An 18,464-nucleotide genomic window follows, 5' to 3' on the forward strand; every position below is an offset into this window, starting at 1 on the left:
CCCCAACATGAGGGTCATGTGAACCTGAGGCCTCTAAACTGAAGTCCCCTACAAAACATGGAAAAGGAAGGGATTCTCAAGGTCCAATTGTCAAGGGCCCTCCCTCCAATAGCCTTTAAAGAACAAGAAGTAAGCAAAAATGATTTTAAAAAAATTATATTTTTTAAATTGCTAAATCTAACATTTAGAAATTTAGATTTGCGTGTCCACAAAGAAAACAGAAAAAGAGACCGGAACACAGTTTAAAAGAAAATAATTTTAATTTTAGGAACAGATCTTATGAGTCAGATCAGATATACAGTATACCTGGTTTCTCAAATTGAATATCTTAAAACACAGTTCAAAGTGGAAACACCTATTATTTACATCTGTTATTAACATTATAATTTAAAAAGTAATAGTAATGCAGACCATGCCGTACTCCTGCACCCACTTCAGTTCTTAGAGCCCCACAATCGCATCGAGTTGCTGCTCAGTCCCTGGAGTGGGACAAACACTTAGAAACCCAGGAGGAGCAGAAGTGTCTCAGATTGGCCCTTGCTACATGGCAACACTAATAACTGCAATGCTTTGCCTGTAAATCTGATGTCATCATGGGGATTTTACCCATTACACCACTTCTCCTTTAAACGCAGCAAACCCACTGCATTTTGAGAATGTCACAAGAAAACAAAAAAGCTTTGTGCCTGAGCAACAGCATTTGTCTTTTTCTACCCTTTTTCACTTCTGAACAGAGACTCATGATTATTAACAGGTAAGTGATGGCTAATTATTGATTGTTAGGTGCATGACTAATAGGAATAGGATTGCTGGCAGTGTTACAAAAGGCAACTTAGCAGGACACGGTGATAAGGTACAAAAGCTACCAGTAGACTGCCTTGAGTAACAAGAGCCTTTAGACGCAGATAAAGTTAAATCTGTCCTACAAGGTTTCCTGGTATTCTAGTCCCAGAATAATTGAGGTTAAAACTGGACTGCACTGTGGCATCACAGTAAAATGTGCAATATATTACTCAAAAAATACACAATGGATTACTCAACAGAAAACCCCAATGATATATTACCATTCCTTCCACAGGCCCTGTGATGAAAATGTGCTGATGATGATTACATGAATCCTACATATCAGGACCAGGGTAATGTCTTGTACACAGCAAGAGTGTCACTTTTTTACCCACCTTACAGTTTTTCTCTCCCCGCTGCACATTCTAGCGTTTGACGAGCACACGATCCAACAGTTCACCTTGGCAGCTGCCGTAGGATCGCGCCATACTGACCGCCCACGACTGACGGGGGACGTTAGGATGCCCCAGCTAATGTATGTGGGCTTTTGCATGTGGCAAAAATGGAATCTGTCTCCCAGCTGTCATGTCTTTGGTAAATAAAAGATGATTAACCGCTTAACAGGGCATTGCGTGATGCAGTCCTCAAGGTTGAGAGATATTTCAGATATAGCCCCATCCTATCCCATCTGCTTAGTAGTATAACCTTCACTTGGCGTCATGCTGAGAAGTAATGGTCCAGCAGTTTCTGTTCCAGTAGACAATGTTAGCAAGGTTATCAGAAAGTCCAGGGATTGGTGGTGCTAAAGTGCCTCACAGCATTGCCTTTTGCTGCAGAGACTTCCCCTTTGTTGGGTGCATTGTTTCACTCCATCTGCCGAGGTCATTATTGCACAGAGCTTTATTTATCACAGACGCGATCCTGCTGATGGACAAGTGTGCAACTCTGGGAGGTTATGCCCAGGCCTGCTTTAAACAAGCAACACTGCAGTTCAGGTATTAACAACACCAGGCCACACTAGGTAGGAGAAGATCACAGATTTTCGCCATGAAAAGGATGCACAGTCAAATTATTAGCTCTGAGATCAAAGTTTCGACAATTGGTTGAGAGCAGCCTTGAAGACACTGGCACGGGCCAAGATTGAGAGAAACAAAGTCCAAGGAGGCTGGAGGATGGAGATGGCCGTAGAGATCAGCACTTCTACTGTAAGATCAGAGACCGCTTCCCCCCCTGTTTTACTCTTTTGGTCATAGGGCCTGTCTGTCCTGCAACATGTATCGGCTGGCTGCTTGCAAGTTCCACTGGAACCTGGCCAGGATCCTCCGACAGTTCTCTCTGGAGTGATGGCACATGAAATACAGCTGCTCTGTCTTGGGAAAGAGAGCAACAATGAGAGTGAGACTGGGTTAATGTGCGTCACACAATGGCAGCCAACTGAGACGGTAAGGGTGTGAGACAGTCAAATGGTGTGACTCTTGACAGACTGGGACAGCATGAGACAGTGGTTGTTAAAGACAGGGGGATAAAATGAGTGTGAGACAACGAGAGAATGGAACTGACACTGACAATGTGAGGTACAGCAATGAGAGAGAAAGTGTGAGAATGAGCGAGTAAGACAGATGGAAAGAGTATGACACCGAGACAGAGAGGCAGAAATACCTTGAGGTATTGTTCTGCTTTGACAGGGTTCCAGTCGTGGCGCCGAAGGGCATCTTGACACTCCTCAATAGTCACTCCATGCACCGCAGCCTGCACCTGGCCAATTGAAGAGAAGGGAAGAAGTGTTTACAGGCCAACCACTGGGGAGAACTCACAGATCTCGGAGCTGAAATTACAGACAGACCTGAGCAATAATGGAGCTCCTCTCATTTGCCAGCGGGGGGTGCACCTCACTGTGGTTGTCCAGCTGTGGCGTGGACCGGGCGAGGTGTGCCATTTTGGTCAGATTGCAAGCCGAGCTCTCCTGCTGGCTGGTGTTCTCCAGTCTGGCCTGGGTCTGCTGTGGGACCCAAAAGCCAGGAATCTGGTTTAGTGCCATTCGGCGATCACGGCTCTGTGGGGGAATCTTGAAGTGCTTGATGCTGGGCAATGGCGGGCGGGGTGGTGGGGCATCACTAAGACGCTGCGTGTCTGGGGGAGGGACACTAGGACCCTTGGGGTCTGGATGCCTTTTGGGATCAGGGTGCACATCCTGGGCACGTGGGCCACCTCCCCTGGGCCCGTCCAGCACTGACTCCAGGCTCCTGGACAGGCCTGGAAAGATAATAGCCATAAACCATCAAAACACTACACATACATCACAACCAAAGAAAACCCGAGGTCTCATCGTATTGATCGGAAAATCAATATTTTGTAATAATCGTAAAACCTAGATTTTGTTCAAGCTGTTACTCTGGCTTGCAAAGTTTAAACAATTATTTATAAGGGAAAAAAAATAATAATACTTGGACTTACACATGGACCATACCATGAGTTTTAAGCACACCCTTCTGTATTCTTATATTGGGATCTGCTCTTTGTGCCAATCTGCTGTCTAAAAAAATCAGTCCTCAAAGAAGTAATATCATGCACATGAATGACTGTACCTGCCATTCTCCCCAGGTTGGAGGGCTCCCTCTCCCTGTCCTTCTTGTTCCCAGAGTGCCTTGAGTAATTCCTGCCAATGAATGACAAGCTGAGCAATTCAGTTGTACAAATCGGAGAGTCTTTTTCTACCCACTGTTTTCCCATCCAGCACTGGGAGAGTCAATAAACACACGCATGAAAGACACAGCACTATAAAGCCCAGAAAGCAGTGAGGCACAGCGCAGTGACAATATGACACAACAAAGCAAGAGGGTGGTGAAACTAACTCATCCGGGCGGTTGGGGAAGCCCCAGCTGCGCTCTAGGCGCATGTCTCCATGGCCAGTATGGACCAGGGTATTCCTCAGGGGGGCGCTGATGAGCAGGGAACTGGGAGTGGGCACAGTGGGTGCCACCAGGGAAGGGGGGAACCATCCCACAGCCAGGGTGCTCTGATTCTGGCCACGCCACTCGAGCATCTCCAGTCTGAAGGAGAGGGGAACGGGAGAGCACAATAAGACCACAGGGAAACAGGGTGAAGACACAGCAAAATGCAAAATGGCACAAGACACAGTCGAATCCTTTTAACTTGTCCATGCATTTTAACTTGAAACTCAGCAGGAAATAAACAATAAATGTTCAATAAACAATTCAATGTTTCATTCATTCATCCATCCATCCTTTCATGAGCAAAAAGAGCTTATTGCTCGTAAGATTTGCATTCCATAGCAGGCTCACCATGTATCTGGAACATTATAGAGATGCCAATTTGCCAGTGATTGGAAGATGTGAGCACACCAAAGTACCAAGCGAAAAACCACAGAGGCATGAGGACACCCCCTTCTGGAACTGAACCCAAACAATGGCAACAGCCACACCACCGTACCACCCATTTAACGAATCTGATATGGAATAGAATCAAAGCAGTACAGATCAAGTGGTCAGTTGTAAAAACTCGAATGTGCAATAACAATAATAGAAAAATGTGAGGAACATGCCAACAGCAGTTTTTGCAAAACCACAAGCTTCATGCTTTTCCTGAAGTCACGCACCAGACTACTTACCCCATGCAATTTTAAGCTTTTCATGTGAAGAAATTACAATCTAAAACATTTTCAACATTGTTGCATGCTTTTCGACTATATCGTCTAATGTATTTGAACAGCTAGCTAATGTTAAGGTTAATTCCATCAAGGATTATCAGTCTTTTTCATTAAAGACAACGCCCGTGGAAATGGGCTGTAATTTTGCCCAGCTCTTTCTGGGCAAACCTGGGCCTGGGAGACTGGGCTCTCGAGTCCCACTTCTGCAACCCTCTCTCTCTCACCCATGGTCGACCACAGTGATGACGTCGTTGGCTTGCAGGCGCAGCTTCCTGGGTTCGTTAAAGTCCCTGAGAGCGCAAACCTCCATGGGCTGAGCCTGGAAAGGGAGAGTCAATAAATCGGCGGCGATGGGAATCAGACGAGGGTGGAGCGAGAGGGTGAGCTGGGAGAGTGGAACGGGGTCAGGGGAGCTTGAGCTGAGAGGGGTGCAGAGCCGGAGAGGGAGAGGGAGGAGTGAGGGTGAACTGGCGGAGCAGGATGGGAATGAGGGGTGTGGTGGGGAGTGTCGCGGCCGCTACCTCGGCCACTAACGAGCTGAGGGCCGAGAAGGAGGGCCGCTCACTGGGGTTGGAGGCCCAGCACTTCCTCATCACCGCGTACATCTCCTGAGGACAGTCCGGGGCCCGAGGCAGGCGCTCTCCTTCCCTCTCCACCTTCCACAGGATCTGGAAGGGAGAGAGAGAGACAGGCATCACCAGGCCTGTCACACACACTGCTGTCTTCAGCGTCCACTGAAGAACTGGTGGAAATACTCATTTCTGGTTCAGCTGTAAAAAAAAAACCAGCCTGTGCAAAATGGTAAATCCGGGAAATGTGTCCCTTCCCCCCCCTTTTCGAACATGCTACTATCCCTGTAGTCGGTTATACGTCTGTGTGTCTGACGAGCTCAAACAGCAGGATACGGGTTACCTGTCGCCCTGATAGACCCAGCCATGGCTCCTGGCAGTAAGTAAACATCTCCCATAGAGTCACTCCGTACATCCACACATCCGAGGAGTGAGAGAACGTTCCCGTCTTCAGACTCTCCGGCGCACACCTGAGAGAGTGAGGGTGAACGAGGAGAATGAGGGAGCGTGGGCGAGACGAAGAGTGGGAAAGAGCCAGAACCAGGAAGCAAGAGAAAACTGAGAGGGTGGGAGAACTGGAGTGCGAGAGTGGAGACGGACCGACTGACAGAAGCAGAGGCACAGACCACTAGGGAGTGAGAGACCGATGGTGTAGACGGAGGTACGGGCAGACAGAAAGGTGCAGGCAGAGAAAGAAACAAAGAGGGAGAGATGTTGCCCGGGAAGTACCATGCGAAGGGTATCCTGCGATGGGTGTTCATGACGTAGTGGTCTCTTTCGGTGCTCAGTCCCTTCATCAGCCCGAAGTCCCCTATCTTGACCAGCTCCCGCGAGGCCAGCAGCACGTTCCGGGCTGCCAGGTCTCTGTGCAGGAAGCGCTGGGACTCCAAGTACGCCATGCCTGCTGCCAGCTGGGTGGCAAAGAGCCACAGCCGTGCCAGGGGAAACTCTCCACACCGCGCTCTTAGCGTGTCGTACAGAGCACCCAGGGGGGCCAACTCTGTCACCTGGAGAAGACATAAGAAGGGAGCAAGGATCGGTTTCTCACTTCCTCCGTGTCTCTGCATATCAATGCTCTAGCCTGTCAGTCGATCAGTATATTTGTGTGTTACTGAGTCAGCCCATTAGTGTATCAGTGGTACCAGTGTATTTTAGTGTGCGTATCAGAGCACCAGGTATTACCATCTTCAGAGGCTGTGTGAGCACCACTCCATACAGTCTAATTATGTTGGGGTGGTCCAGGGTCTGCATGATGGTTACTTCCTGCAAGAAGTCTGTCAGAGTGTCTGTCTCTCTGGACATGTCTGTCCGAAGGGACTTCACTGCAACATTGATCTGAAAGAGAGGAAAAGAAGGGGCGTGAGAAAGGGATCGAGAGGGGGTCAGGACGCACAGTGACAGAGATTGAAGGTCTTAACCAAACAGATCTAAGAAACCCAGTTCAGGGGGCCTGGTCAGTGCTGAGAGTGAAAAAGAGAATTCCTCTGCAGTGAGTGCAATGCTGCTAGTAAACCAGCAGGTGGTATACACTCTCTCTGCTTTGTGATCCCAGATTTTCAGTCTAAAGCTTTCATCTGTTGCCAGGAGACAATAGAGAGTAAGGACTTACAGTAGATGGGCCGTTCATAAAGAGTCCCGATTACATTCCATTACAGGATTCATAGCAGGGTCCTGCCTACACTCCCCTTTCAAGTAGAACTGGCTAAGTGCTATAATTCCTCTCTTCTCTCTGTCATCTGCTGAGAGTCTGAGCAAAATGGGGTTGCCACCCCTCAGAGGAGGTGCACTTCAGTGGGGGACTAACTGGGCCATCTCCTACCTCTAGAGAGTGCTATATAAATGGACCATGAATGGACACTGAACACCTTTCAAGTTAAACACCAAGTTTTAACCTGTGCAAAGGACCACAGACATAAATGGGATCTGCAAATAGAAGAGGTTAGATATATTGTCTCCTCCCATCCCTTATCACCCTCTTACTATATTGTCCCACTCACCACTCTGCCAGTGGGCGTTCTCCACTCGCCCCTCTTCACTACCCCAAATGAGCCACTGCCCAGCTTCTCGCACAACGTCAGATCACGGTCCGGGATCAGGCAGGCCAGGGACCGCCCGACCTCTGGTTGTCCCGCACTGCCTCCTGATTGGTCATAGTGCTCCTGGCTCCGCCCACTGAACACCTGCAAGAAGGTGGCGGTGAAATGTAGATTCAAGAATGCTGGGAAAAGACAGGGCGCCTTTTCACTGGATGGAGGTTAGAGGTCAAGAACAACATGTGATGGGGTAAGTTCATGTACAACTTTTCTCAGCCTCCTCCTGCTTCCCTCAATAGGCAAAGAGGAAGACACTGTGTCGCTCAAAGAGGAGTTTCCTGGAGGAATGCCTGGAATCAAATCCAGTGAAGTGAAGAGAAAATTCATAATGGAATAAAACCAGGGGCCAAGGAACATTGGGTTAATATAATTCACAACACTGATTAATACATGCTAAAATGAAATAAACTTCCCAGAGTTATATTAACATTCCTATACGTCGTGATGATGACACTGTACCTTGGGTATCCGTGAGCGATTGCGAAGGGCTATCTTATACTTCTTAACTGCGTCCCACAGCCGTCTCTGACCTGGAAAACACCGGGACATCATCATTTGAGATTTCTGCTTATATGTCCTCACAATTCTAGCACACAGATATCACAGTTAGATGCTACAATCAATGGTCCCCGACATGCATGCTGAACAAACTGGACACAGCACCACGTTGTCTTGGCAGTAAATAGGCACTGTACCTCTCAGCTCATTATAACATTATAACATCATGGTAGTTTGCTGTTGTCCTTCTGCATTTGGCTATGCCAACAGCTGCAAAATCACAAAAAATAGACTTGGGAAGTTTCCATTATAAATTAGGGGTGGGACAAACAGCTCTTTTGGAAATTGGGGGCAACTTGGCAGGATTCTTCAGGAAAATGCAGGGGAGGCCTTTTCTGTATGTGGGTGTTTGTGCTGGATGAGTGGCGGTGCTGGATTTTCGCATGTGTTGGCAAGCTTGTGTGTCCAAACAGTTTCCGACCACAGCAGCTGTGGACTCACCAGGTTTTCCGATACCTATCTGCTCGAGGTCAGCATCTTTGACGTAGGTGAAGTGCTCGATGCGCGTCACGTTGAGGTTGTCCCGGATCAGCAGGTAGAACCTCTCCAGCTGGATCTCCAGTAGGACCTGGTACAACCATTGAGTGTCCTGGTCCATCAGCATGGCATGCACGGGCACTTCACTCCTGGCACAGACCGAGAGAAACTGCATTTATCACATGGACTGTATATATACTGATGCAGCATGACCGTGTGACGCGTTATCAGTTGTAAACTGATCCCCAAATCCCCAGCTCAAGGTGAAGATGAGGTCTTTCAGATCCACCTTAAAATGTTGCTAAACATCAATTTCAACACAAGGAAGGGGACAGGGCACAAATATCGGCAGCAGAAAGAGGAGAGAGGTGGTCTTGAGATGTGAAGCCATGGTTTTGGGGGAACTGGCAAACTTAAAACTTTGCAATAACTCTTTAAATATTCCCGTCAATGGCGCATTTAGCTTTGATTGGAATCTCACAGACAGCAGGTAAAAGTCGCTAAAGGAAGCTGGGAATAAGCGGGCCTTAGTTGGCGGAGCCTACTCCATATTTCAGCATATTTCCAAGTGAATTACAGAAAAGAAATAAACAGAAAGCATGTTGAAGTAGATCCAAAAATACAATGCACCAAAGATCGTATAAATGTTTTCTCAGTTTCACAAAGCATTTTTCTGCAGGTTGTCAGGGAGGAAATACCGGTTCGACAGGATCATTAAGTGAGAAACAGCTGAGCTATGAGCAAGGAGGTTCACAAAAGCAACAGGCAGGAAAAGGACACAAAAACAAGAGCACCCGACTCTTCAACTTCCACATTACATATGATTTGATCTTGTAATTAGAGCTTAAACACCACCCACATTATTTAAAGGACATAACAAGAACTGTTTAGGTCAACAAACCCATTTAAACCATCAGAGCTCAACATGTTGATGTCGAATAACAGATTGTTCAAATGTCAAAGTTTTTTCAAAAGTCCAACATGCAGTATTAATTTCCACTTATTTATTCGCAGAAAGTATTCCAGAGAACAATAATGGCAATGAAAAGCACTCTCCAATATCAACACAGAATACATTTTGAACAATCTATCACCAGTGTCATCAAATTCAACCTTCTACAATAAACTTGTCTTGAAGTAATAATAAAGGTCAAACTGGTCTTTAAAATGTCACTTAAAATGTCCCCCGTTGCAAAAAATGTGAAAAACTTTGCACGCTCTTAAGAAGTTAATCTATTTCTGCCAAGTTAAACGCCTGTGAACGAAATGTAGCTCAACTGCATGGTTGTTAATACTCTTTCCTCATCGCTCCAGGGTCCTAAGTCTGGTTCCAGTCTTCTCTGTGTGAAGTTTGCACATTCTGTTTTGATATTCTGCCAGGTGCTCCTGTTACCTCCAGCCTCCCAGAGACATGCAGGTTAGGCTGGTACTTTAAACTGTCCCTCTCTCTATCAGTCTGAAATAGATGTGCAGAGAGAGTGCACTCAGTCCTATCCTGCACTCAGAAGGAAAAGCAAATTTCTGATATTGGATGGAAGTATGATTGGATAGTCCAGGAAAAAACACGACAGCTTTTGCTTCTTTTCATTGAGAGAATGCCTGATCTGTGAACATCAAACCATTAACAGGCTCTCTTCTGTCTTTTATATGGGAGCCACAGGCACTGAGACTTTTGCTCGTTCACCATTTCAGCCAGATAGAATTGTGTCTACCTCTCCAATTTACCAGGCTTAATTCCAACGAGGACAGATACTGCTTATGTCAACTGTTCATAGCCTCTAACAAATTGGTCATTTTGAGTTACATGATATCTGGCAGCAAGATACTGTGAATTACCGAGTTGCTGAAGAACTGAAAAAGAGTCCAGTTTGGCAAATTATTCATTTTATTACGAATTAAGCAGCCATATCACCCTGCAACTCACAACTGGCAGCCCACTGAAGCTCAGCAGGTGTGAGCCTGGTCAGTACCTGGATGGGAGACCTCCTGGGAAAAACTAAGGTTGCTGCTGGAAGAGGTATTTTGGGACCAGTAAGGGGGTGCTTTCCCTGAGATCTGTGTGGGTCCTAATGCCCCAGTATAATGATGGGGACACTATTCTGAAAAAAGACGCCGTCCTTCGGATGACACATTAAACCGAGGTCCTGACTCTCTGTGGTCATTAAAAATCCCAGGGAATGTCTGGAAAAGAGTAGGGGTTTAATCCCCATCTATGAATTGGCTACATTACTCTGCTCGCCTCCCCACTGAGAGCTGGTGTGTGGTGTGCGTTCTGGCGCACTATGGCTGCCATCGCATCATCCAGGTGGGGATGCACACTGGTGGTGGAGGGGAGTCCCCATTACCTGCGCTTACAGTGGAGTGTCCAGAAAAGCACTATATAAATGTAAGCAATTATTATTAAATGAGAGTACAGCTAGAAAGAAAACCAGCAGACACACATAAGCATATTTTAGGGCTGGTACTACTTTAAAAAGACTGAAGCATGCCAACTGAAAAGAGCTCAGATTCCCAGGATTCACACCTTTGTTTTAGCAGAGATCCAGGCCAGCCCAGGCAGGCCCCCGGCACTTCTCTAGACCGTGGGGTGGGGTTATGAGTGTGTGTTGTTTTTCTGAGTCTAGGAGACTTGAGAGAATGAGAACCGTTCCCTGTATCCGACAGGGCATTCCTGAACGGATACACGGTCACACAGCCAACAGATGGCACCATGTCCACTTAGTTGACCCCAAGAGCCATGAGAACTGTGAGCGCCAACTTAACACTGCTGTACTGCTCCTGTCTCCAACCTTCGAACCACAACAAGTGAAAAAATGTCACAGCTTACAGACATTTTGACTACAGGTCCTTCAAGAAATGGACAAATAAGATCCTTGGATCAATGAGCTTCCAGCAACCAAACATACAAACATATTGAAACAGTCTGCTTATAACCTTAATTAAGTCCTTCTGTTTTTTTTACATTAACCTTCTCCTCATCAATGCAGGTCAGACGGATTCATGAAATTCAGAACTGCTGAATAAGAACACCAGCACAACAGTTTGAGCATTCCCGGACACAGCAGAACAAATTTTGCCTTTATGCAGACATACCTAACTTGAAAAGACTCCAGGATGGGTGGCAAATAAGGACTTTTTCTTTCAAATAGCCACAAGTTCTGCATTTTGCCCCCATCTTAATCCTGTGATTGACAATGCATAGAGCTGGCAGCTCTCGGACAAAAACCCATATAGGAATGCATCTTCACACTAGAGATACGAAAATCAATTTTGAAAGCTTCCGTATAACAGGTGTAGTTTCTGGAGGTGGGATGTGCTGTGAGCAGCTATGAACACGCTGACCAATGTGCCAATCCTCTCCTATTGTTTCTCCTTTATGTGTCATGCCAGGTAATCTTTCCAGTAAATTCAGCCTATGAAGTATCCCTACTGCCGGGAATTACACAAGAGGAATTAGCAATTAAATCAATTAGCAAGCAGGAATGAAAAACACCTCATGGGCGCAGGAAGAAGTGAATTTAAGAGGGAAAATAGGAGATGCATCTTTATGCAAAGTTTGGGATTGCCTGCAAGATCAGCCCAGCCATAGTGTTTGAAGCTGGATCCCAGGGAAGATCCAACAACATCGATAAGTGGCTTTCAGCAACTGGTGACCACTGGGGTGTTCCAGTACCAAAGGTTTGAAGGAAGTTACTGCACCAGTCTGCTGAAAAGCCAAAGCCATCTCCTAAATGGATGTTAACTCAATTCAAAAGAAACCACGTCCAAAGGTTTGATAAAAACTGGATTTATTTCCAGCTCGGCTTCCCACTGGGGAACTTCTAAGCAACGACAAGCACAGACATCCATTGACTGAGCAAACTGAGTCACTTCTGCGTGAGCCGTGTCATTTCCAGTCACTACAGTCCAAGATATTCAGGCGAGATCCAACTAATGTATAGGTGTGGCCCCTTAGCACAACCGAAATCAAACTGCACTCTCAAAAAAACAGCTCAGGCTTGGAGGAGCGGGCAACAATTTGTTCCGATTGCTGGAAAAAACTCTGGCAATGTTTTGAACCATCCTGTTTTTTTTTTTCAAATAAGCTCCTGGGAGAAAGATCTGCTAGAGAACTGGGTAAGATGGGGTTTGCTCATTTATTCCAATGATCCTTTCACCACAAAAGGAAGAAAAATCTCCTTCCTGTGTCAGTGAGTTCATTGCTCATCATTACCCCGCACTGCTCACAAGATCCGATTCTTATCATGCATGAATTCGTCATCTGTTTTGATCTTGTTTTTTACTAATTACACCCTGGTATGGGTGTAATTTCAGGAAGTATTTCAGGAAATGTCTTTTGAACTTTTGAGTTTCAGGTAATGGGTTCATCCTGTGCTCATCAAGGCAGGGCCAAACACTTGTTTACAAATTTACCAACCCAAGGATCTCATGCAGTCAGAGGGAATAGAAAGAAAAAATAAACTTGAGCTCTCTTGCCTTCGTGGGATGCTCCAGATTTGAGCCGGTGTTGCAGAGTAAACCCTCTCAACTCAGTCGGATTCCTCTACCAGAAGATGCTAGTAGGTCTGCCTCCACCCATAATAATAATAATAATAATAATAATAATTGCTTACACTTATATAGCGCTTTTCTGGACACTCCACTCAAAGCGCTTTACAGGTAATGGGGTCTCCCCTCCACCACCACCAATGTGCAGCATCCACCTGGATGATGCGACGGCAGCCATAGTGCGCCAGAACGCTCACCACACATCAGCTATTAGTGGGGAGGAGAGCAGAGAGTAATGAAGCCAATTCATAGATGGGGATTATTAGGAGGCCATGATTGATTAAGGCCAATGGGAAATTTGGCCAGGACGCCGGGGTTACACCCCTACTCTTTTCGAGAAACGCCCTGGGATTTTTAATGACCACAGAGAGTCAGGACCTCGGTTTTACGTCTCATCCGAAGGACGGCACCTGTTTACAGTATAGTGTCCCCATCACTATACTGGGGCATTAGGACCCACGTGGACCACAGGGTGAGCGCCCCCTGCTGGCCCCACTAACACCTCTTCCAGCAGCAACCTTAGTTTTTCCCAGGAGGTCTCCCATGCAGGTACTGACCAGGCTCACACCTGCTTAGCTTCAGTGGGTTGCCAGTTGTGAGTTGCAGGGTGATATGGGTCCCCAGAAGCCTCACTCGAGGGCAAACTTGTATGTGAACTCTGCATGACCACTGCATTGATCTACTATGAATCTAGGGTCAAATCTGGGTCTATATGCACGGTCATATTTTCTGAGGACCACACCACTCCCTGGGTCACGGACCACTGCTGCTATTGGGTGAAGTACAACTTTTAAAGCATGCAGGGAGCACAGGCCACCACTTCACATTAATAGTCGGATCCACATCTCGATGAGCTCACTTTCTGCAGAAGGGTCCCATAACTGGGTCACATGACTGCGTGATTCTTTCAAGTGAAAAAACAACGCCGGGAATATGCCCGTGCTGTTGATGAATGACGTTTTTGGGATAAATCCCATGTCATCAAGCCAGAAAAAATACCTGTTCATATTTTGCTTAATCTGTTTCATTAATGTTTCACAGTTGAAATGACAGATATAGTACTGGCACTAGCAATAGATATAGTAGTGGAAGTGTTAATATTCTTAATAGTCCAAACCTGTTTTGCTGAGGAGACGCACTAGGGCTCTTTATATCTGACTCCAGAAGACCTTCTTTTCAAAAGGCCGCGTTTCCGATATTCGACGTTTCTATTTTTTTTTCTTCTCGAGGCCTCGACTACGTTATTCCTACCTTTACTTTCTTCATATACAAGTTTTTCTACCTAAACGAAACGGAAGAAAGGGTTGTTTGTAACTTGCCGGGACTGTTTTGCTATGGCAACAGCGAACTCGTCAGTGGCGCCACTGCATAACCGCAGCGAAAATCGACAATCTTTAAAAATGGAACTCCAACAGAAGTGAAATATCGTCGGATATAATTTCTTCTCGTTCGCTGGATTAGTATCAAGTGCTGCATCATCGGATTTAATCTCGTTTTGCAAAAATACTGATCACAGTCCGCCTTGAGCCGTTGAATTAACTGTCCTATAGTACTTAAGTATTTAGATCCACGTACAGAACTAGTCAATATTACTACATTTGTGTCGATAAATTGTATCAGTCTTTCGAAATAGGATTGACCGGATGTTACCTCGGGTTTACGGCACTGTACTAAATGTTCATTTGCTTTTCCCACCTGTCGAGTCGCACAGGACTAGCACCTTTTGCCTTTCTCAGGCCCCACACTGCAGTTAAGCAACTATGCGAATTTAATCAAGATTTAGCGCGCAATTTACAATAAAATTCACTTTCATACCTACTTTCACATTCAGTGCTGTCTCAAAGTGTCCAGGGACCGGGTGGCTACCGTAGAGGTAAAACGAGCGAGTAGCCACCTGATTTATCGCACTACGGGAGCAGGGTTAAAAGACGGCAGAACTACGGAAAAACAAGAAAAACAAGTTTCAGGGCTGGTGTTTGAATAATGACCCGGTGCAGAAACACTGTTGAACCAGCGAGAGAAACAATGTTACTTTTGTCATTGTAATTTGTTATGTATTCTGTTAAAAGAAAGAGGGGAAAAAAAACTTTTGCGTTTTTCGGATGTGGTGTGCATTTCTGAACCCCGTGCCATTAACGTCAGATTAAATTATTGCACGTTGGCCCAGGCGGTTTCCGTAGAATCGTGCGCCGCGGGATGCCGAAACTCGGTTCCACATACTAACTTACCCTTCAGGAAATCCCTGAGCTTCGAGCCTGCTGTCCACACTTACGCCTGCTCTCCCGTTTCCCTTCTGACTCCAGTACTGCCACCAATAAACCAGACAAGATAGCGACCAGTTCTGCTCAAAAGTGAGCCGGTGTCCTTCTTGACCTTTTCAGTTGTACTATCATTACCTTGTGCCCCCCCTTGTTGCTTTTTCTTATTCCGATTTTGTTATCCTTTTTCGTCTTCTCTATTCCTCTTTTCTGGACTCTTCCGTCAAAACTAATCCATGTTATCTTCCTCCACCTCTTTCTTTCCCTCCTCCTCCCTTCTGTCTTTGGCCCACACCCACAAACTCTTATCTGCTGCTTTGTTTTTGAAAGGTGGTTTACCTGTAGGGTTTTTCTTTTGCTCTCACTCACTCTCACTCTTACCCTGGTCTTCTTCTTTCGGTCTGTTTCTCTCTCTCCCTCCTCTTCCCCTCTCTTGCACAACCACAGGTGAGCCGGTCCCTTACTTTCTCCAGGTACCAATGACCAAAACTGGAATGTCCTCATTTCAGTTTTTCCATTTTAAAGGCGGAACTGCCACAAACAGAGAAAGGCACATCGAAAAAATTTGCAAGACAGATGCTCTCGTCTTGTCTCTCTGCCACCAACTAGAACACCCACACAGGTGAACTCACCATCAGCCAATCTCCTTACCCCCTTTGAGCTGGCTAAGGGGTGGGGCGGGGTGGGAACTTGAATAGGGATTGGCCAGTCCTGCTTTGGGACAGCGGGGAAAGAAGGGATTGATTGGCCAGAAAGGGAGAGTGACTGAGAGGTGATTGGCTGTTGAAGACAGAAGAAGTGACGTGAGTGGCCAGCCAGACTTTGAAAATTTACAGAACAGGGAATTTGTCGAAAGATAGGGCTAGCAGACTGCACTGTAGTTTGATGGTTTAGAGATTAGATACCCTAGGGAGTCTTGAGTCTTCTCTTAATTTCAAATCACCTTAATATTAAGAATTGTTTACACTTATATAGTGCTTTTCTGGACACTCCACTTGAAGCGTTTTACAGGTAATGGGAACTCCCCTCTACCACCACCAGTGTGCAGCCCCACCTGGATGATGCGACGGCAGCCATAGTATGCCAGAACGCTCACCACACACCAGCTCTCAGTGGGGAGGAGAACAGAGTGATGAAGCCAATTCATAGATGGGGATTGTGGAGGCCATGATTGGTAAAGCCAATGGGACATTTGGCCAAGACACTGGAGTAACACCCCTGCTCTTTTCAAGAAACTTCCCAGAATTTATAATGGCCTTTGTTTTTACATCTCATCCAAAGGACAGTGCCTTTTTACAGTATAGTGTCCCCGTCACTAAAATGGGGCATTAGGACCCGAACAGACTGCAGGGTGAGCGACCCCTACTGGCCCCACTAACACCTCTTCCAGCAGAAACCATAGTTTTTCCCAAGAGGTCTCATACCTGCTGAGCTTCAGTGGGTATGAGCTGCAGGGTGATATGGCTGCTGGATATCAAAGACCTAAACAAAGCCTTGAACACACTAATGATTAACCCCTTCTTTCTTTCCATATCATAGTGACATGGCAAATTTTATGTAACTATGTTAAACTATTACAGGTAATTTTTAATCTCCAACTACTTCTGAACTGGAAAGCAGACTCCAGTGGGGTAAAGATTGAGAACTAAATGGTCAGATTAAAATTAAATGTTAAGATTGTTGATTACTAAATTTTAAGAGTTCAGTTACACCACTGAAAGGCCAGATGGACAGAAAAGCAGGGCTCACCAGCATTGGGTTTAAGAAATTCCAGTTTAAGATGTTGAGGAAAACCAGCTGGATTGTTGCACTTTCGGTCTGTGACTGGGAAAGTTGTTGTAGCCTATACACCTCCTCTACTGTAACCCAGACCAGTGCTCCTCTCGCTGGGCACCCATTGCATACAAAGACGTCCCAGGGCAAGGCTGAGACACAAGCAAACACGCTAGTCCAAGGAGAGAACAAATTAAATAGAGCAAATAGGTCTTGCTGGTCCTAATAAACTGGCCAGGGGTGTGGTGGGGGAGGGCAGTTTTAAAACAGAACGCCATGTTTTGAAATGTCTCCTTTCCTGGTCGGGATTTGATTAATTTATTTTGTTCCTGATGCTCACCCAATTCTAAAAGAGAGAGCTGGAAGCCTGTGGTCAGTGATGCCATATTTAGCGCAAGCTTTACCTTTTCAACATTTACTATTTGTTCACAAGTCAGACTTCCCAAAACAAAACAGCCTGATGGGGGCCCTCAGTTCTCTCACTTTCAAGAATATGTAGGATGCAGGATCTGCAAGTGCTCTGGCACCACCAGAATTGTGGATCGCATTGAAGGGGCCTGCACTAGAGCCAGGCCATTGTGTTTAGCAAGATGTGGGTGGGAGGGGCCATCTGGATGCATGCGTCTTGGTGTGCCTGTGTCTGTGCTGAAACCTTACAGCAGCTCCTGTATAACTGCCAGACTCTCATACTGCCCCACCCCCATTCCCCCGCCTGGCTTGCCAAACTGGATTGTTACTTAAGACAAGGAAACTCGAGAGAATGCATAGAAAAAAACAAAACCATTCACACTTCGGCCTGATCTGCCAGACAGGCTGTCCGTTCACTTGTTAAATGGAAGGTCTGTGGGTTTTTTATGTCCCCAGATTCCTTCGGCGATCAGGTGAGGGGTGTGTGGGGGAGAGGCTCATGTAATCAATCCTAAAGCTTTGTGAGAAATGAATATTAGAACTTCAACATGCAAAACACCCATCTGAGCATATACTGCAAATGGAAAATGCTTTATTTGCAATATGAAAGTTGTTAAATTAAGTCTTAAGCTTGATCTGTAGGGAATCACATGGATATTGCACAGGGCTCTGAAGTCCATAGCTCTCAGCTGTACCACATTGAAATACCTAAGCTATGTTATTTCCCCTCAGTCTGCTTTGGTTAAGTTATTTCCTTATGTTTCATAGATACATTAAACAGCTAATTATGTCGGCTGTTGACAAGAATTATTCTACTGCCTTGATCACAAATCTGTAGGATGTTTTAACCTTTATATGCCCTATTTTCCCTACCTCGAGTCTTTGGCGCTCTCTTTTGGTTAAGGCTACGTAATACAATATATTCAATTACACCCAAATGTCTTTTCTGAGAAGATGAAAAGTGTCAAGTATTTACGGATATTGAGTGGCTTTCTCATTTATTTCTTCCACTCCCTCTTAGCTTGCATTCGTATTCTGCTTTAAGACTGCACATATAATGTTCCTTTAACCCTGTAACAAATATTCTTTTGAATATTTGAAAACACCCCTCCTTGTAAAGTTAAAGAAGCAGAAATGGTCTCTTTCCCCTTGATAACGTGGTGACCCTGCATGTTGCAAGTACATATGTATTACTGGACATACACTGTATATACACATTCATTAATGTAAAAAACATCAAGTGTTCATGCAGTAAGACCCGTCCATTAAGCTTCCAAGGCGACGTGTTTTCAGTATAAGCGTGTCAGTGACGTAAGCGAAAGGCGGCGGA

At 45.7% G+C, this 18,464-nt stretch overlaps 1 protein-coding gene across 7 annotated transcripts; it reads right to left on the bottom strand.

The window, feature by feature from the left end:
• Nucleotides 1-241: 241 nt before the first annotated feature.
• On the bottom strand, nt 242-15,590 carry tnk1 (tyrosine kinase, non-receptor, 1). 7 transcript variants are annotated; one of them, XM_088628145.1, is made up of 15 exons: nt 15,335-15,590; nt 14,511-14,632; nt 8,112-8,296; nt 7,572-7,642; nt 7,017-7,199; nt 6,202-6,354; nt 5,749-6,026; nt 5,363-5,489; nt 4,972-5,118; nt 4,675-4,769; nt 3,636-3,833; nt 3,369-3,439; nt 2,627-3,036; nt 2,443-2,538; nt 242-2,153 (listed from the first exon to the last, which is right to left on the bottom strand). In XM_088628145.1, exons 3-15 carry the CDS (start codon nt 8,272-8,274, stop codon nt 2,031-2,033), a joined length of 2,115 nt encoding a protein of 704 aa, XP_088484271.1. In that variant the 5' UTR covers nt 8,275-8,296; nt 14,511-14,632; nt 15,335-15,590; the 3' UTR covers nt 242-2,030. The 7 variants fall into 7 exon arrangements, with proteins under 7 accessions (XP_088484271.1, XP_088484268.1, XP_088484270.1 ...); XM_088628142.1 differs by having other exon boundaries at nt 14,924-15,590; XM_088628144.1 differs by having other exon boundaries at nt 14,515-14,632; nt 15,335-15,589.
• Nucleotides 15,591-18,464: the final 2,874 nt, after the last annotated feature.

The sequence above is a fragment of the Lepisosteus platostomus genome, chromosome 4 (genome assembly GCF_059453375.1).
Source record: "Lepisosteus platostomus isolate fLepPlt1 chromosome 4, fLepPlt1.hap1, whole genome shotgun sequence".
NCBI classification, from domain to species: domain Eukaryota; kingdom Metazoa; phylum Chordata; class Actinopteri; order Semionotiformes; family Lepisosteidae; genus Lepisosteus; species Lepisosteus platostomus.

Bases quoted from the DNA above. Each gene is read 5' to 3' on its own strand.
- tnk1 (XM_088628145.1), bottom strand. From the start codon at position 8,274: ATGCTGATGGACCAGGACACTCAATGGTTGTACCAGGTCCTACTGGAG. The intron at 7,643-8,111 runs GTGAGTCCACAG...GGTGTTTTCCAG, and splicing joins GATAGGTATCGGAAAACCTG to GTCAGAGACGGCTGTGGGAC. The intron at 5,119-5,362 runs GTAACCCGTATC...TCTCCCTTCCAG, and splicing joins TGGGTCTATCAGGGCGACAG to ATCCTGTGGAAGGTGGAGAG.